At 45.5% G+C, this 20,135-nt stretch overlaps 1 protein-coding gene across 4 annotated transcripts in view; it reads right to left on the reverse strand.

The window, feature by feature from the left end:
- Positions 1-9,024: 9,024 nt before the first annotated feature.
- Positions 9,025-20,135, reverse strand: part of PTPN21 (protein tyrosine phosphatase non-receptor type 21) — an 82,850-nt gene continuing 71,739 nt past the window's right edge. For all 4 annotated transcript variants that reach the window (XM_027066363.2, XM_053224811.1, XM_027066364.2 and 1 more), the window contains exons 14-19: positions 17,893-18,030; positions 16,399-16,620; positions 14,344-14,472; positions 13,714-13,948; positions 13,041-13,201; positions 9,025-12,802 (exon numbers count right to left, since the gene is read on the reverse strand). In XM_027066363.2, the coding sequence (XP_026922164.1) occupies positions 12,674-12,802; positions 13,041-13,201; positions 13,714-13,948; positions 14,344-14,472; positions 16,399-16,620; positions 17,893-18,030 (1,014 nt within the window). In that variant the 3' untranslated portion in view covers positions 9,025-12,673. The remainder of the gene's footprint in view (positions 12,803-13,040; positions 13,202-13,713; positions 13,949-14,343; positions 14,473-16,398; positions 16,621-17,892; positions 18,031-20,135) is intronic.

Raw genomic sequence — 20,135 nt, forward strand, 5'->3', positions numbered from 1 at the left:
TCCAGTGTTCCTTTTCTCCCATTTTTTTCTCTTTTATATATTAAGATTTCTGTATTTGCTTTCTATGCTCCATAATAAATTACCATAAATTTAGCAGCATCAAACTACACACATGTATTATTTATCCCACAATGGGTGTGGATCAAGAGTCTACACAACTTTGACTTGCCTGCTCTGGGTCTCTCAAGGCTACAATTCAGGCGTCAGTTGGGCCTGTGGGCTAATTTGAAGGCTTGACTGGGGCGAGAATCTGCTTCAAACTCCTTTCAGTTGTTGGCAGAATTCCTTCCCCTTTGGCCATCAGCTGCCCTCAGCTTCTAGAGGCTGTCCACCATTCCCTCCCACTCAGCCCCCTCTGCAGGCAGCTCACAACGTGGCTGCTTGCTTCTTTAAGGCTAACGGGAGAGAGACTGCTAGTGAGATAGAGTCCCATGTCAACAATGCAACCACAGGAATGACCTGCCATCATTAGAAGGAAGTCATAGGTGCTGCCCACACTTGAGGGGTGCAGATATTATACACGGGTATGGAAGGTGAGAATCACTGCGGTCTCCCTAGGATCTGTTGGCCCCAATTTCTAAAGTTGCTTTTCGGGGGAGCGTGTTTCACCCAGACCTAAGTGATTTTGTATGCAGTGGGAAATGGTTTATGATCTGGCACGGATCTCGAAACATTAAGCCTGGTCTCTAATGTCTTTAATTTCTTCTTTCTCACTTTCCTGCAGTACCTAAAGCTTCAAGGACTTTCTAGTTATCAGTGAACTAGAACAGTGTGTCATCTCTGTGAAAAAGTGTCCCTTCTTACGAGGGCAAACATTCTATCAACCTAGTCTGATACTCTCCTCTCGCTTTTGTACCCATGAGTGGGGATCTTGGCTATTAAGATCTGCCTCAGAAGACTTACCTCTATTCATGTCTTTTCAGCTGCTTACAATAATGTAACTGAATAATGATAACCCAGATGTTCTTTCTTTCTTTCTTTCTTTTTTTTTACGTTTATTCAGTTTTAAGAGACAGAGCACACGCGCAGGAGGAGCAGAGAAGGAGACAGAATCTGAAGCAGGCTCCAGCCACTGAGCTGTCAGCACAGAGCCCGAAGCGGGGCTCAAACCCGCGAACCGTGAGATCGTGATCTGAATCGAAGTTGGCCCCTTAACCAACCGAGCCACTCAGGCGCCCCAGTCACCCAGATGTTCTAAAAACTTAGCACCGGCCCCTAAGCATCCTGGTCTTTAACTCGGGCTTTTATCATCCCCTGTCCAGACCAGTGTTTCCACAAAGGTAGTGCACACCACTGAGGTATTCGAGCTGATTTCTGGTGCCACGTGGGTGACAGGTCTGTCTCGCTCATGGGAAGCTGTCACCGCTGTGTTCACGATTCAGGCTCAGGGACAAGCTGCAAAGTGCAACCCGGTGGGGCTGAGCACCCAACCCACTTCCCCCTAGTGTCTTATGCCTCCCCCTCAGCTCCCACCTGTGCAGTTCTTCCCCTTAACCTTCTGAGCAACGCCTCCCTTTCCCATCCCACAGTCCTCTTCGACCTCCTGAAATATCCTCAACCCTAGGCCTGGCTCCCAGCCTGGGCCTCCCCATCAGTCATCTCTCCCCCCCTCCCTTCTTGGACGCCATCCCTCTCTCGGCCTCCAGGGCTCCTTTCTTCAGTCCCAGCCTCTCCGCCACAAATCCCTTACCCCATGACCCAGGCAGCTACCTCAGACTCGTGGCCCCGCCTCAAGTCCTCCCTTTGCTGCAGCTGCCATCCTGCTGGTGCTCCACTTTGGGAGCCTTGGGCCCGGCCCTGTCGCTGCCTGCCTGCTTTGCCAGATCTGCTCTTCTCCGCCAAGTCTGGGCACAGCTTTTTGTCTCTAGGACCATCACCCATCCTAATTTTTGTACTTTTTAGGGTGTTTTGTTGTCGTAGTCCTTGGGTTTCCCTTTAAAATTCAAGTGTAGAGGGGCGCCTGGGTGGCTCAGTGGGTTAAGCACCTGACTCTTGACCTCAGCTCAGGTTTCGAGCTCAGGGTCGTGAGTTCAAGCCCTGCGTTGGGCTCTGTGCTGAGGGGCCCACTTGAATGACACTAAAATAAAATGCAGGTTGAGAAAGATTTGTTGGTTTAAAGAAATATCAAGAATGGTTCTTGGATACGGTAAAAGTCGTGCAAAGGTGAGAAGTGAATGTTAAGTTTGGGAAACACTGGCTTAGCATCCTTGGCTCTGCCTCCTCCCGCAGTCCATCCTCCTCTCTGCTCGCAGAAGCTCGATGGGTGAGCCTTTCGACACAGACTGCCTGGGGTTTGATCCTTGGGAGCTGTGACCAGAACCCAGGGCGGCCTCGGTGGTTGACCGCGGTGAACTTCCAGGGCCTTCGCTGCAAGGCTGTAAGAACTAAATAGGTCGTGTGAGAAATATTCAGTCGCTGTCACCCTAAAACAGACCATGTCACCACTCCCTTCAACAACAAAAACCTTTGAGAGTTTCCTCTTGCCGACAAGATAAAGCCCAGGTCCCATTGCATTTTTCACAAAGTTATGTCTTCCTTCCCAGCTCATCCCTTGCCATCGTCCACCAAGTATCCTAAGTGTCTAGAACATCAAATGACTTGTTCTTTATTGCAAAGCTTCTCTCTCTCTCTCTCTGTCTCTCTCTCCCCCCTGCCTCCCTCCCTCTCCCACCCTTTGTTCTCGCTACCTGCTCTGAATGCCATTTCCCCTGTGCTGCTCTCTTGGGCCTTCCCTGACAGTCCAGATTGTAACACAGGGAGACCCTGCCTGATTTCCCCATTTGTCCCACCCGCTGTGGGATCTGGGCTGTCTCAGATCTATAGCGGGAATTGTCATGCTGTTTATGTGCCCAGTTTCTCTTCCATCTAGACTGTGGACTTCTCAAGACAAGGGACTTACTTCTCTTTGGATCCCAGGTCTTTGTCTCCGCTTGAGAATGAACGTATTTGTTCATGGAGGGAGACAGTTGGAGCTAGAGGACAGGGTTGGCCACAGGTGAGAACAGGACAGACCTTTCCTCTCTCCTCTTTACACTCAGAAAGTGTCAATTCCCCATGGAAGGGAGAATGTAGCAAATTGCTAAATTACAAGAGAATGTCCTCATTTGCTCACATTTTAGATGGTATAAAATGTAAACTAGCATCTTCCCTTTAAAAACTCACATTTCTTCCCCCCCCCCCAGTGAAGCCACTCAGAAAAGACTCGGAGCAGTTTTTATGGGGCAAGACTATGATTTGCCAAGTGGATCAATCAGCTGCCAGTGACTTAATTTACCCTGGGCCCTGGTTTAAGAGTTTGGACTATATGAGACAAAGGTTTTAGTTTTAATATGCCCAAGTTAGCCTTGGCTTAATTCTTCAGGGCTTTAGAAATTATAATTGAAAGAATATCTTGGGGGCGCCTGGGTGGCTCGGTTGGTTAAGCGTCCAACTCTTGATCTCAGTTCAGGTCACAATCTCGTGGTTTGTGAGTTTGAGCCCCACACCGGGCTCTGAGCTGATGGTGCAGACCCTGCTTGGGATTGTGTCTCCTGTCTGCCTCTCTGCTCTCTCAAAATAAATAAATATTTAAAAATTTTTAATTAAAAAAAAGCCACGTAAGATCTAAAAGCAGTGGTAACTGTTGACCCTTCCTTCACGTGCTAATATGGATGGCCCTGGACAGCAGTCCCCTGGACACAGGACACCGCCTAATAAGTTGCTTTTCCCAGATGTTTTAAAAGCAGCAGATTCAGCTAATGATGACATAGCCCCAAAGAACAAATCCACGTTTAATTTTCGGCCAGGAAGAAGATACTTTTGAGATGACATAAGTAAAGGTTTGCTCCAAAGCCAACCTTTTGCCTCAGGAATTCCGTCTTGCACCAACATTCAAGTTAGGAGACGAAAACACCCAGCCGTTCCGGTGGATTCCATATCCACCTAGTTCTTTCAAGATTCTACAATCGGTGAGCTGATTTCCCCCCGAGAGGAAGAATGTACTGTTGTGCTCATTTTCTTTTGCTGCTGTAACACGTCACCACCAACTTAGTGGCTTAAAGAAAGCTTTATCATCTTACAGTTCTGGAAACTGCTGCCGGGGCTGACCTCTTCTTGCAGGCTGTAGGGGAGACTGTCGCCTTGCTTCTTCCAGCTTCCAGAGGCCGCCCACCCCTCCTCCACTTGCAACCCCTTCCCGCATCTTGCAGACCAGCTGCGTGGCATCTTCGACCCTCCCGCACCCCCCTCTGCTTCTGTCACCACATCTCACACTGTGGCTCTCCTGCCTCCCGCTTAGTCCCTTGTGGCTAGTTTGGGCCCACCCGGATGACCCGTCTCCCCATCTCAAGGACCTTAACCACATCTGTGAAGTCCCTTTTGCCACGAAGGGTGCCGTTCCCGTTTGCCTGGATAAGGAATACCGACCTGAGGGGCTGTGGACCACCTGCGGCTTTTTAAAGCCCTGAAGGGGGCGGTTTTCACCCTTTGATGTACATCAGAATCACCTGGAGAATTTGGGCCCCATCTCCCTAGCTTCGGGTTCGGAATTTTCGGACCTGGGATGACCTTTGAGAATTTGAATTTCTAGTAAGTTTCCAGCGCTGCTGTTGCTGGTTTAGGGAAAAAAAACCCACTAACAAATGCGGTGAACATTTGACAAATAACATCAAGTTCCACTACAGGGGAGCTCTGTCAACCTGCTGGGAAGTGGATATCATTGGGAGGCACGTCAACAAAATTTTTTTTTTAACGTTTATTTATTTTTTGAGAGACAGAGACAGAACATTAGCAGGGGAGGGGCAGAGAGAGAGGGAGTCACAGATTCCAAAGCAGGATCCAGGCTCCGAGCTGTCAGCACAGACCCCGATGCGGGGCTCGAACTCACGAGCCACGAGATCATGATCTGAGTCGACGTCAGACACTTAACCGACTGAGCCACCCAGGTGGCCCAACAAATGTTTATTCTTCAAGTATATTAATTGTTCCATAAATGCCCTGGTTAGCGAAGCTGGCTATTTGGCAAGATGCACTGTAAACATTTTTTTTTTTTTTTAAAGAGAGCATGAGCAGGGCTGAGGGGCATAGGGGGAGAGAGAGAGAGGCAAAGAGTGAGAGAGCAAGAGAGCAAGAGCGAGAGAACCTTAGGCTCCACATTCAGTGCGGGTGACCCTGGGAACATGACCCTCAGCTGAAATCAAGAGTCAGACGCTCAACCCACTGAGCCACCCGGGTGCCCCAGCAAGATGCACTCTGTCTCCTAAGTGATCCATTACTGCGGAGATAGGTGATGACAGACTGGCATCTACTCCCAGAAACATCTAAGGTTTGGTACCTTATTTGAAATAACCCAATGGGGAAATGGGACTAATTATGTGCCTCTATGCAATAAGATCTAAAGTGAAAAAAACTCCAGCAAAATAGCCTTAATTGTACTAATATAATCACATGTGATTTGTATCTTCAATATTTATTTTTATGGCAAAAACACACTAATACATTCATTTCACATATATTACAGTCATCCAAACTTTTTGCCCATTAAATGTACACAATTTTACAAACCAATGAGTTTAGAAGAATTAAGCTCTTCTGATTATACATTTTTACATTATTGATCTTCAGACAGCACTTAAAATTGCTTTTTAAACCAGAAAACAATACTACGCAACTCTTTATACTCACATGTCAGAAAGGTGCAATTTCCCAGTGCATTGCTTGAATTAGAGGGCAACTTTCTAAGAAAATGTTACTTCATATAAATTTCCTCCAAATTTTGGGTTTATTAGGTCTGTTAAGCCATATTAACGTCTGTTGGAATTTTTACTTAAATAGACGTGTTATCTAGATGTTTATTTTTAAACTATGCTCTGCTAAATTTACTATGGGTAGGGTTTGGATTGCTTCCGTTTTTAACCAGATCATACAACTCAGAAATATACAACAAATTTCTGGCTTGTTACAGTGTATTTCTTCATCTGAGCCAAACAGCATCTTTATAATTCAGAATATTTCCTTCAATTAAGCACAATAGAATTAAACACGGGCATTTTCATAGGAAAATATTTAACATTTGCCTGATAAAAATCTGTTTTATATCATAAATGTAAAAAATTACATGAGACTACAGTAAAAAATATATATTCCAATGGCCCAGTGACAATCTTTTGAGTAAGGTGTGTATCCAAGCTTTTAAAAAGGCTTGAGGGGCGCCTGGGTGGCTCAGTCAGTTGGGCGTCCGACTTAGGCTCAGGTCATGATTTCGTGGCCCGTGAGTTCGAGCCCCGTGTTGGGCTCTGTGCTGACAGCTCAGAGCCTGGAGCCTGTTTCGGATTCTGTGTCTCCCTCTCTCTCTGCCCCTCCCCTGTTCATGCTCTGTCTCTCTCTGTCTCAAAAATAAATAAACGTTAAAAAAAATTTTTTTTAAAAAGGCTTGATATATTAACAAATATTTTTATTTTCCTCCCTCATTTTGTATTGCTTAGAAATTGCATATACTTCTAACAGTGTAATAGCTCAATTCTATAAGAAATTAAGCTGCCTACTTTTAATATAGAATTGAGAAACTCTAATATGGAAGGGTCCAAGCTGATACTAACAAAATTTGCGAAAACATTAAGAATCATCCCTACACAATAATTACTGCTTTAATTTCTCTGTCCTGCCAGAAACCAGATTATGCAAATAAAACCATTAGAGCTCTATCCGCCTACAAGTTGTTACAAATTATAGTATCTTTTCTCTTCTGTTTTTTTTTTCCTTCACTCTGTTTAACTCAAGTGAGTTTTGTATTATTTTTAACCTGGTGGGTTTGTTTTTGTTTTTTTAAATCCAATCTAGGGGCGCCTGGATGGCTCAGTCTGTTGAGCGTCTGACTTCTGGCCGGTCATGATCTCGCAGTCTGTGAGTTCAAGCCCCGCGTCGGGCTAACAGCTCAGAGCCTGGAGCCTGCATCCGATTCTGTGCCTCTCTCTCTGCCCCTCCCCCGCTCATGCTCTCCCTCTCTCTCTGCCCCTCCCCTGCTCATGCTCTGTCTCTCTCTGTCAAAAATAAACATTAAAAAAATTTTTTTTAATCCAGTCTGTCCAAGTTTGGCACCTCTGGAGAATAGTTTTTCAGGCTATTTGTTGGGCTGAACCAGTATTTGCACTGGTTTTTATTCCAGTAAAACTGCAAAACCTTTAGATCCTTTCAGGATATTTAAGATCAAATTACATTTTGAAAAATACAATGACAAACTAAGTAAAAAGCTTTGTCTCGTTCAGGGGTCCATTAATTTGAAGTGATTTCTAATAGTGTGATAGCATATGACCTGTGCTATTTTTTCTACTGCAAAATGAGTGACTGAGCTTATACCCCTCATTCATTTGTTTAGATTTGCTCAGCTGACAAACGAGCGGGTTGACATGGAAAGCCAGTTGTCATTAATTCTGTACTAGTCTCATTAACCTCATTAACCCAAATTGAGGCCAGATTCATGTTCTGGTTAAACCGGATAATCCACCCTTCTGAATTTCTCTGGCAGTCACACGCTTGCTCCTAAGAGCGAATACTGTCGACTTTTTCCCACAAGGTTTTAGAGTGTGAATTTAAGATCCACATGCACACTTAAAATGTCCATAGTATACACATTTGACAACTTACGTAGGGTAGTGGGGTTTTTGCACAGCTGAAGAACCCAGTTCAGTGCAAATTGCACGTTTATTAGTGTGGCATCGTGTCCTGCTGTAGCCAGTGGAGGATACGCTATATTCTAGATTTAGAGCCAAGGGCTTTTAGACATTTTAAGTCTTTTTACGATGCAGACCACGAGGTCGTTTAATGGAAGCCAAAGAATAACGATCAAAAGATTTACACAGCTAGTTAGTAATTTTCAAAAATTCACAGCCAGTACGTACTGTCAGTTCTGCAGCTAGAAGTTCAATTATTCCTTTCTTGTCATCCATTTGTACTTATTTATAATATTAAAGCGTAATTTAAAATAAGGAAATGGTTCCTGGCCCTTAACCTGCCAACATACTGGAAAAAGTCCAGCTTTACCCTAGATTTTTGAAAACTCTTTTAATTTCTCAAATACACAGGGTCATTTGGAAACACGACGTGTAGCCAGACCCTACGTTACGTATACCCTTTGCGTGGGAATATTAGCCTCGGAACTGCTGCCTCCTGAGCTGGGTGCTGCAGACCTTGAACTTCCCTCTTGGCCCATCCTCTGCTTCCCATGACAATAAAGGGAGGACATTTAAGGGGCGACAGGAAAGGCAGGGGAGTGTATTGCCAATTCACTCCCCTTCACCCCTGCCCTGCCTCACGGGTGGTTTCACAGGGGGCATCCCTGCTCCGTCCCGTTCCGTCCCTTTCCATCCCGCTCCCTACCCTTCACGGGCCATCCAAGTTTCCGTAACACCGGATGGGACAGTCACTTCTGTGGAGTTCTCTCAGCAAACACTGATCCAGCTGACAACTGCTTGCTGAGTGAGGCTCAGTCCCCACCGAGAGGCAGAGAACTCCTTCTCCGATCTCACCACCAGGGTGCAGCAGGGAGGAAGACCGCTCTCTCCTCAGAGCTCAGATTATGGCCCTTGGCTTCTCCACCAGGGTTCACCTTTCAGAGCCCTGACCGTTTCAGCAAGCTTTGGGAGGACGAGCCGAGAAAGTTAACACCCACTTGGAATATGGCTTACAAGGGGGAAATATTACTGTATTTCTCAGTAATTCAACACACATACATCTGAACTTTTAGAGCACGATTTTTATTTGGGAACTGCCTGTACTATACAGAAAAGGATGCCACCTTAAACCATCCAAGGACCCATTCAACTGTTTCTGAGAATCCTTTATCCAATGCGTGCACACCTTAAGCAACTGCACTTTCCGATTTTTCCTGGTTTTTCTAGAATTGTAGATACTGGAACAGAGCCCTCGTCTAGAGGAATTTGAAAAACTCATGTTCTTTTGAGAAATGTCTTTTCCAGGCAAATTGTTAATGTCCCTATTCCTGTATTTTTGAGATGTCTATCCCTCAGCTCAATAAAAAGCCCCCTCCAATTTAATTTTTTTTAATAGACTTTAAACTGGAAAAAGATAGTTTTAGCTTATTCCACATGAAATCCTGATGGGAAACAAGTTCCCTAAGTTTATATACCAAAGAATTCCCTTTAAAAATCTGATTTTAGGGACGCCTGGCTGGCTCAGAGGAGCATGTGACTCTTGATCTCAGGGTTGTGAGTTTGAGCCCCATGTTGGGTGTAGAGATCACTTGAATTAAGTAAACTTTTTAACAAGCCTGATTTTAAAAGTGATTTACAATAAACAGTAATTCTTGTTTCCATTTGTTCGTGCAAATCTCAAGCCTGTTCCTAAGGTACAGCTGACCTCCAATTGTAGATTTTAAAACGTACAAAGTTTTATATTATATATGTTATATATGTACATTTGTATTTTCTTAATGTTGTGAATAGTACCATGTCAACCCATCTGAAGGGGCTGTTTTCTTGTGACGACAAAAGCTTCAGGGGCGCCTGGGCGGCTCAGTCGGTGGAGCATCTGACTTCAGCTCAGGTCATGATCTCACGGTTCATGAGTTCGAGCCCCGCGTCAGGCTCTGTGCTGACAACTTGGAGCCTGGAGCCTGCTTCCGATTCTGTGTCTCCCTCTCTCTATCCCTCTCCCCTCACGCTCTCTTTCTCTCAAAAATAAATAAACATTACAATTTAAAAAAAGCTTCAAAAAAAAGTCGGCTCTGCTGCTCTCATCACTCGGTCCTACAGCCTGACACTCCCCTCCTTTGTGTTTCTGTTTAGACCTTGCTCTTTCTGGGAGCTTCTGAGGGAGCCTAAGTCCACCTTCTGTTTTATTTCTGCCAAAGGGTTTTAAAGGCTAAATACCAGGGCTTTCAGGGTATTTCACAGTAGGTGTTCCAGGAAAAAAGTGATTAATCGTGACTACAATTAACTTCCCAAATGAATACTTTCTGTGCTCAAAACTCTCAGGGAGAACATTTCATCAAGAGACTATGGGCGCCTGGCTGGTCCAGTCGGGAGGAGTGTGTGGCTCTTGGTCTCGGGGTCGTAAGTTTGAGCCCCACGTTGGGTGTAGAGATTACTTAAAAATCTTTTTTAAAGACCCCACTAATCAGGAAGACTGATGCCAGAGATGCCAACATGGATCTTCTGGGAAACACCGGCTCATAACTTGCTTTTTGGGGAAATGTACATCTTGGTAATTTTGACATGAAACGTAGAACCTCAAGGGACTAAAAGACACTGAGACACTAAAGCACCGCGGAGGCTTGGCAGATGGCAACATCCTACCAAGTGTCCATGTTACACAGTTCACTCTGGAAAATCACATCATTTCCGAGTCCAGTAATGTAGATTTATTTTTATCTAGAAGTACTTTGACATTCACTAACTGGAAAAGTTTATTCAAAAGGGACAATAAATGACATGGATCTTAGAAGCTATGTCAAACATGCGACGTTTTAAGAGTGACATTTAAACGGTATGACGTAGCCCTCAAAAGTAATTTTCTTACAGTTATTACAACTGGACGACAAATATACCATATATTACTCTTCGGATTTTTGTTTTACAGTATGTTCTTGTCATTGGGACACTTCAAAATGTGTAAACCTGACAGAAAAGCATTTTAAAAAAAACGTACCGCGGGAGAAAAGAAAGCACTGCAAACGTTCCTGTCCTTTACATGGTGTGGAGACGGGAAACATGACCATAAAAAACTCTTATTCCGTTCTTCTGGGAGCTCTTTGTCAATATTCACACTTGGGTCTACTGTTACTTAAACAGGACTCTTAAAACAACTTCCGGTTTAAAAGGAACATTTTGTCCCTAGGTGAGCGCTTGTGTCCACTTCCACCTCTCGCTTTCATTAGTATCTTGTGAATTTTCCTCTTCGGTGGGTGGTTTCTGGGTGACTTAGAGATGGGCAGATCCACACCGTATGAAGGAAATCCTGCCTCCCAGGTGACCACACACACTCCGTGGTCACCACAGTGACTTACGCTGCTTTAGGGGTGAACGGAGGAATCGGAACCACCCCTAGGAGATCCTAAGTAGGGGCAGAACCCTGCATGTGACATTGTGGAAGCTGTGCATTGTACAGACGCAGCCTCGGAAGGAAATACGACATGGTTCCTCAGGTAAATGTTCCAATTAGTCCTCAGACCTACTCAAGTCCCTCCGTGACAAGGCCATCTTAGCCCGGACCAAAGGCAACACTCTCCCTTCTCTAACTCAGCCTGGTTCTGCCCACCGGCACTCGGCGCATCTGAAAAGGATGGGGGCTGGGGGGAGAGGGGGGCCCAAGAAGCTAAAACTGACCTCAGGGGTGAAGTCAGGAGGTTGGGGAGCTAAAACCCGAGCACCTCCTGAATACCACAGCGATCCCGGGTGGCCCCACAAGTATGGGCGCAGTTTTGGGAAATGAGGTGAAACTATTAGCAACTCTTCCCTTCTTTCAACCAAAAGAAAAGAAAGCCCCTTCAAGGCTTTTGATGGTCACAGAAACCTGACTTTATTTATTAGAAAAGGAGTTGAGGTATAAGAAACTCCAGGGAAAGAGTCACTGACAGGGATGGCTCTTGAATTTCCCGGGGATACCCACCGTCTGGGGGCAGCTCGGCCCCCACCCTCCCAAGCTCCCCCTCTCTCCACCCCAGCCTCGCAGTCCGAGTATAGTTAATACTGTACTTTGGCCAAAGGCATCTTGTACTTATGCCACACTCATCTTGCCCCAACCATCCTACATACACTTATTCCTCAGCTCTTCCAAAACACTCCTTCTGGAGCAATGTCCACTGTTACTGTTTCATCTGTAAAGCAGCACATGTCAAAACTCAGATCTGTTTTTAATAAAAAAAAAGTGCTTAAAACCATCCGATGCAATGGTTTTTCAATTCATTTTCAACCAATGAAAAATCGAACTCGTTTGGGTTTACAAATAATACTGAATAAAACGGTGAATCCGATTATTCTCTTACATTTTCAATCATGTGCCTTCATTCATTTCAGTATCTTAATGAGTTGAGATGAACTCTCGTCTGGAAAAAATAGAAGGTACAAATATATAGAATTTTTAGGATAAGAAATTTTCTGAATATAAAAATGCTTTCTGTGTTTGAAAATAACACTTTTAGATTCTTCTCGTAGTTTCGGGTTTGGTAACTAAACTGTTAAGTACCCAAGGTTTTTAAGAAGTAACGAGAAACAGCAACATGGTTTTAAATACAAACTTATACAGGAACCAATCACACCTGTGGACCATCCGCCTAGAAAGTTCAAATACTTTAGTCATAAAATAAAATTCCATTATCAAAAACTAGTTTAAGATAGAAATCTATGCGCCTTAATGATTGCCAGAGTTGCCCAGCATAGCTTCAGTAAAACAGAGAATTGTCTGGAAAACACAACCTCCACAAAGTGTGCAAGTACCGCAAATGGGACAGACCGGAGCTGGGCGAGGCCCTGGGAACCGAGTCCTTCTCCCTCAGCATCCTTCCCGGGCCAAGCCTCCCGACTTTGGCCTCCTGCTCGGCACAGTGCCTTCAGTGCCCGTCATCCATTCACACGGTCTCTGGCGGCCCAGGGTGCCGGAGGAAGTAGGAGTTAGGCAAGCACTTCTTTTCGCTGTAAACGCTTCCCATGATCCATCGGTCCCCGTGACAAGCTGTGGGAGCTCATATGAGCCTTGAGCTTTTCAGGAACTGAATGAGCACTCGGTACACGAACGTGTACTGGCAGAGGGTCTGCACCATCATCATCCTCTGTCGCCTCAGCCTGTCCAGCACCCTTGGGATGTCCACCACCTGGATGGGGAGACAGCCATGAGGGGAATGCACTCCCCTGTGGAGACGGGCGGGGGGGGGGAGCCTGCGCAGAGATCTGGTCAGGAGACGGACACAGACCCTCTTTGCTACCTCAGCATCTTCTAGAAGAAGCCCCCTGGGTACTTGTTCAGAAAGAACTATTAGGCCACTGGGTCCTTTCTTCCCCTGGCCTTGGGCCCTGCCCACTTCTCCCCCAGCCGAAGAAGGACAGCAATACCTCGTTGTGTTCCAGACAGGCGATCATGATCTCCGACAAGATGACGACGCCAGTCCTTCCCACTCCTGCGCTGCAATGGACCAGCAAGGGAGGGTTGGGGCTTTTTGGTTCACTGGTACTATTTGTATGGCGTCGAACAGACTGGATCTCTTCGAGGTATGCTGTGAGATGCCAGAAACAGAAACATAATCGGGGATTAAGGCCCATCAAACTGACAATTTTCAGATTATCATCACTGACTGGGAGGACTCTGGATAAAGAGCACCGCAACCACCAACGGACAGTGTGACCTTGGGCGAGTCACTGCCCCTGCCTGGGCTTCCATTTTCTCATTTACAAAATGAAACAGAGGAGGCGGTCTCTCTGAAGCCTCCCCTAAACACGTAAAACCGTTATTTTAAAGCAAGTCCAGGAGCACCTGGGTGACTCAGTCAGTTAAGCGTCCGACTTCGGCTCAGGTCATGATCTCCCTGCTTGTGAGTTCAAGCCCCACGTTGGGCTCTGTGCTGACAGCTCAGAGCCTGGAGCCTGCTTCGGATTCTGTGACTCCTTCTCTCTCTCCCCCTCCCCTGCTTGTGCTCTGTCTCACTGTGTCTCTCAAAAATAAATAAATGTAAAAACACAAAAAAATTTAATAATAAGCAGAGGCTGTGCTGGGAATGAAGACACTTACACAAAAACCCCTTGAGGTCTTCCGGACAGCCGTGCTCAGGCCAGTCTGTGTACTGGAGATGCCACACTGTCCTCTCCTGCCCCGTGAGCAGGTGCTTCATCTTTAAGCCGGTGGTGGCATAGCAGCCAGAGTCCGTGCGGAACCGGGTTGTGATCTTAAACCTCCCGTAGGTGACGGTGTTGTGCCTGGAGCCAAGTCGTGGCCAATACCTGAAGCTCTTCTCCCTTCCGCCCTCCTGGGAAAGACAAGTACGGTCAGGGGCGCCTGGGTCGGCTTCGGCTCGGGTCATGATCTCACGGTTCATGGGTTCAGGCCCCATGTCGGGCTCTGCACTGACAGTGCAGATCCTGCTTGGGATTCTCTCTCTCTCTGCCCTCTCCCCCGCTCTCGCTCTCTCAAAAACAAACGTTAAAAAACAGACAGACAAACAACAACAACAACAAAATGACAAGTAATGCCAAAACCCAACACAAGATCCAGCAGCGAAGGCACTTCCGTACACGCAGCGTGTCCGAAGTGCAGGGCTAGGGTCCCAGCCCGCCGCCTCCTCTCAGGGTCAGGACTCCCCACGACCCACAATGACTGTTCTCTGGGGGCTGAGGAAATCAGTTAGGAGAAAGGAGCACTCACCTCTTCCGCTGTCACCATGGCTATAATGGCAATTCCCTGTTCCCACACCATCTGCCAGAAATCCTGACAGGTATTCTGTAATGGTCCCTGTGTGGCGATATAATCCCACTCAATTCCACTGACAGAGACCTGAAATTAGAAAAGATTTTTAAAAAATCACTCTGTGTGGACATATATGATGTATGCACACACGCATGCATGTAGTTCACGGTGCTACTAAAGAACGAATGGAATTGTTCAGAATAAAGACTTTTATTCTTTTTTTTTTCCTTATTAATACAATTCCCATGACTACCTGTTTTATAAACCCATGCACTTATATTTTTGTGGCCTGGGGCAATCTACTTAACCTGACTCTCTGTTCTCATGTGTAAAATAAAAATATCACATACCCTCATAGTGATTAGATGAGTCACCTGGCAGGATTAGCTGAGTCAATATATACGGTGCCTGCACATAATAGGTTCTCAATAAACAGTGGTTATTGCTGCTGTTACGGTTCTTCTTCTTACAGAAATAGTCTCAACATAATAGGATCCTAAAATTCAAACAGTGCTAAACCATGAAGTGCTAAACACGTTGGGAAAAACATTAACAATGAAGCCAAAACTGAGGTTAAATGCCAAATTTCTAGAGAAGAAAAAATATTCCTGCTCAAAGTGGCCTCACCTCTGAACCTGAGTCAAGATCACCCTCCAGAATGACACATAATTTGCACCTAAGATTGCACCTCCTTGGGAACAGGCTAAGGTAACACAGTCAGGAGATCTGGGTTAGACCCCACACGCCCTGACGTCCGGTGACCACAGTGACTGTTTCCCAAGTGCCTGGTGCTATGCTGCCCACACCCTCATAAATCACAGGCACATCCCCTCACTGAGGGCTCACTCACATGGTGGCAGGTGCCCTGGGAGCTACCAGTCACCACAGTGAATAGCTGTTGGGGGGCGGGGGTTCTGATGGACAGCCTGAGGGGGACGCGTCAGCACTTCTCTATTCAGAGGAAAGTACAAGCGGGTCCCAAGTCCCATGCTAGTAAGTGGGACATCCAGGAATTCTGAAGCTCAGGCACCTTCCTTAGTTCCTCAGCTGGTGTCTGAAGACTTTGAAATACCCCCACAGGGCGACGACTTCACTCAGTTCTCATCCATCCAGTCATGAGACTAGATGAGTTATTCCACAGAAATGCTCAGTTTTTAAATAAACCATACCCACGTTACAAAGCACGTGCATAGGTTCCCAAAGACCGTCAAGGGTACCGGCCTCTGTGGGCAGATGGTCAGGTCTCTTTTAAAAGCCACCCGTGGGAAGCTGCTTACATCGAATATCACTTGAAAACGAAATAAAATGGGGGAAAGAAGAAAAACACCTGGCCATGGACACTTCCTCCTTCTGTATTAGGAAACTTCTCCTTCCCAAAATGCAAGAACTGGACCTCCTGCACTGGCCTTCCTCGCCTGCCAGCTGGGAATCCTCACTTTTTCCCATTTTAATGGGTGTAACATTAGCCCGGTCAGACAGTGTTACTCGGCTTCTAGGGAAAAGGTGTAACTGCTTCTCCCGAGAACAAAATGATGTGCGAAAGCGACTACAGGGAATACGCAGAGAACAGACAGCAGCCTCATGGGGAAAAGCTTCGGCGACACCACCATCAAAATACCCAGACACTCTTGTCATGTGAGAATTAACGGATATATGCGATCAGCAAAAACTAGCAATTCTGCCACTCTGGAGAGAATTTAGGAGCCAGAAAGAGGCCTGCAGATTTAGAAGAACAAAGTCCCAAGGTCAGGGCAAGGAGTGCTCCTTGGGTCCCGGCAATAGTGTTGGGGGTGGAGTGGTTCACCAAAGGGGAAGGGCACATGTGGCCTGGGCTCCAGTGGTAAATACTTCCTACCCAGCCGGGGGAAATGGACTTCCCAGTTTAGACATAATTTGTTACGATGGTTCAAACTAGGCTGATTTTAGAATACACACACGAATACAATTCTTATCATTCTTGTGATTCAACTCACAAATTCACGGCCCGTTTATCACCCTACCCGCTTTGCTCACCTTAATATGAGACGCATTGATGTAGCCGGTATTGTTTTCTTTAGTTGGGACCAGCTCCACTCGGGCATCGTCATAGGGAAGGACATCTTGGAATCGATTTCTTTCTGCATTTTCAGGGAGTCGTGCTGTTGAGCACTCCCCATCAACTAGCCGTTTTTTAAGAATTTTTTCATATTCTGTGAATACCATTCCCTGTTCTAACCGCTGTTCCAGAATTTTACACTGTAAAACGGAATATGTGGAATGAGTGTAGTCACATGTCTAAGCTGCACTCTGATGGCGCATCTGAAATCTTGTTCTCTGCTTCAAGTCTAGCATTATCTGATATTGAAAAGTCTAGGTGAAACCAAAGCTAACTTTTTAACAAGACATAACAATAAGAGTTAAAATAACAAATGAGGGGCACCTGGGTGGCTCAGCTGATTGAGCTTTGGACTCTTGATGTGAGCTTGGGTCATGATCTCACCGTTTGTGAGTTTGAGCCCCGTGATGGGCTCTGTGCCACCAACGCGGAGCCTACTTGGGATTCTGTCTCCAGCTCTCTCTGCCCCTCCCCCACTCTGTCTCCATCTCTGTCAAGATAAATAAACTTTTTTTTTTTTAATGTTTATTAAGAGAGAGAGAGACACAGAATCTGAAACAGGCCCCACGCTCTGAGCTGTCACCATAGACACAGGGCTCGAACTCTGAATAGTGAGATCACGACTTGAGCTGACGTTGGATGCTCAACCAACTGAGCCACCTGGGCGCCCCAAAAAAATAAACTTTAAAAAAATAAATAAATAACAAATGAAATAACCTTGTTGGTGAGAAGCAGAATGCAGAGTTCTGTTTAAAGGTGAAAACTGGCCTAACATAATTTGTTGAACTCATTTTCTCTAAATCTACGGTTGATTTTGCAATTCCTAAGAGACAGAAACATTCTCCTGGAGAACAGTAAACCCTAGAGTAGACGAATCAATTCCAATCTCTATGAACAAATGCTTCAATGTTCTAATCAACGATACACAAAAACTGAAAAAAAAAAAGAATATTCAAAATTATCTCCATGGTCCAGTTGTAAGCAAAGGAATCTTTTTACTTAGCATTAATTCATGCCTGTCTGATTTTGATGTAATAAAACCTCACAGCAAATATTATCTTGGTCACAAAGAAAGTCGTGAAACATTCAGTAACTGTTTACTCTTGAGGTACATTTTCAGTACAATGAGAGCAGTCAGAGTCTCATGTGCACATGTACTGGTAGATCTCCTCTAATTTAAAGCCATCAAATATCAAGACTGCTGTAGATGGCTGGAAGAAGGTCAAGAATAACATTCAGAAACAAGCAAAATCAACATTTACTCTAAAGTTATCTGTTAGATTTGCCTCAATAACACTCATTTGTGATGATTAAATGTATTCGAAAATTCACTAACATCTCAAGAAGGCACTTTTGTAGCATTATATGGATGGCCCCAGGAGGCATACCAGGTCCATATGTCTCGTACGTACCCTCTCGTCATTGGTGGCTCTGGCAGGCACTTCCTTTCCTTCATCCGGCAGAGGCAGTCGAGACAGGGAGAGTCCATTTAGGGCAGCCAATTTGAGAGGACCAATTTTTTTTGCATCTACCCGGCTCTTTTTCATTCCCTATAAAAATATTTGTATGTATATATGAAATATACACAAATACAACCCCCTGGAAAAGAAATTCCAACGGACTGAAGACTGGAAACAAATGGAAGGAGTGTTCAACCACAGGAGAGATTATACTCCACACACACACACAACAAACATTGGGAGGAAGACATTCCTTTCAAGGCCAGAGCCCTGATAAGTCTTCCAGATAGATTTTGAAATGCAATTGGTTTCAAGGCTCTGTTGTAATGTAAGGTGAGGCTCCAGGCAGACAGCATTCCTTCAAAGAGCTCCCAAATTTCAAAACATGACACACACACACAAATCAGTGGCCGTCCACAAAAAGGGTTTTAAATGCAGTTGTGTGATTGCCAATAGGCTTCCGTAATTTTTTAAAAATATGTATTAGCTCTTTAAATCATTCTGAAAAAATTACATGTTTTCTGCGCTCACCCTCTCTATTCTATTCTACCTTCTGCTGCAGACTTGTGTGACCTAGGCTGGATCACGACACCTCTCAGAACTGCACGTTTTTAACCAGGAAAATAAAACAGCACCGAGAGCTCCATCGTGTCACGCCAGGGGGCTGGGGGGCACAGGACAGGCTATCTGCCTCCTGAAAATGTGTGTTTCCTAAAGTGACTACTAACATAATCATCTTCCTCTCTAAGGCAGACAAGCCCGGGACCACCAAGTCTACTCAGGTATTTTCTACACCCCCTCAGAAGCCATAATAATTACAACAGTGGCCCTCGTTTGACAGAAATGGTTTTCTCAGTTGTCTCACCAGGAAATGAGTTTTATTCCAGCTCTACCAGCCAGGGAGGGAGAGGAGGGGAGGGAGGAAGGCTAAAAGGCCGCTGCATAGGCTAAAATGTCAGGATTCTGCCTTGTGCAGGAAACCCCAGGATGCTGCTGTCTAACAAATGGCAGGGGGGCTGGGGAGGGGCTTATAAAGTCTGCAAGTTTCCATGGTGCAAATACTCCCGCCACGGCCAATTTCAAGCTGCCAACATAACATCAAGTGGCTCACAAGACTCCTGAAAATTCAAGCCCGCTCTCGCCAGCCAGTACGAGGTGGCTCCAGCTGTTCTCTGCCTGAGAATGAGCCAGAAGGGCCCACTGCACCACATGCCGGATAAAACTGACTGCGTGGAAGGTCAGTTCCAAAGCCAGTATTTGAAGAAAGGCGCACGGAGTCTAAGCTAGTACTGTCCTCAGAGTACAGACACGTGGTGTTCGGGGCACAGCCACCCCATGGTTTGTGTGAGAACCGCCACCCAGGCTGGGGCTGCACGGGAGGAAAATCTGTCCCTAGCTATGGGAGCACTCCAACCAGTCCACTGGTTTTCAGATGACAATCAAGTTCCTGGAGGTGGAGAAGGGTGGAGAACTCTCAAATGTTTCTGCTTGTCTGCAATTTAGTTCATTGTTTTTAATATTAATACTAAACTCCTGTAACCTCAATTCTCATTGGGATGTGGACTAAGTTTGTTGGATGATGAAGATAATGGCAACCCCACGTTACTATGGGGAGTCTCAGGGGCTTAGCAGGGGCTAGAGTTCTCCAATTCTTAGGAAGTCAGTATGATGCAACCTCCCAGTAATAAGCTAACTTCGACTGAGCATTTTCTATGCTCTAGGACCTCAGTTTATCCCACAACAACTCTCTGGGGCCAGCTTCAGTTACAAGTGAAAAAATAAGTCAGAGAGAAGCAGCTTGCTCAAGGTCACATAGATGCCTTTTCATATATGGTCATCAGTGTCAGAACAATAAAAAATTTTCTTTAAAGTCAGTTATGCCCCATCATAGAATTTAGAAAGCATTTTTCAGGCCTAACCTTATGTGGGACTTAGCAGGCAGAGCAGAGGTGACTGTACCCATGCTACAGATGAAGAAGATGAGATTCTGGTGCTGCCGGGTCCAGCCCACTGGGCAGAGAACTAATAAATGGAAGGATCTAGCCTCAGATCCAAATTCTTCCACTCTTAGGTCCTACACCTTTCCCCCAAGCCATAGCTGCCATACACACTCTTCCAGTAAAGGAGAATCCGTTATGCCAAAGAAATAATCCAGTCACAGATCTGTACTACTACTAGGGGCCTTACAAGTCAAA

Source organism: Acinonyx jubatus, chromosome B3, assembly GCF_027475565.1.
Source record: "Acinonyx jubatus isolate Ajub_Pintada_27869175 chromosome B3, VMU_Ajub_asm_v1.0, whole genome shotgun sequence".
NCBI lineage: Eukaryota > Metazoa > Chordata > Mammalia > Carnivora > Felidae > Acinonyx > Acinonyx jubatus.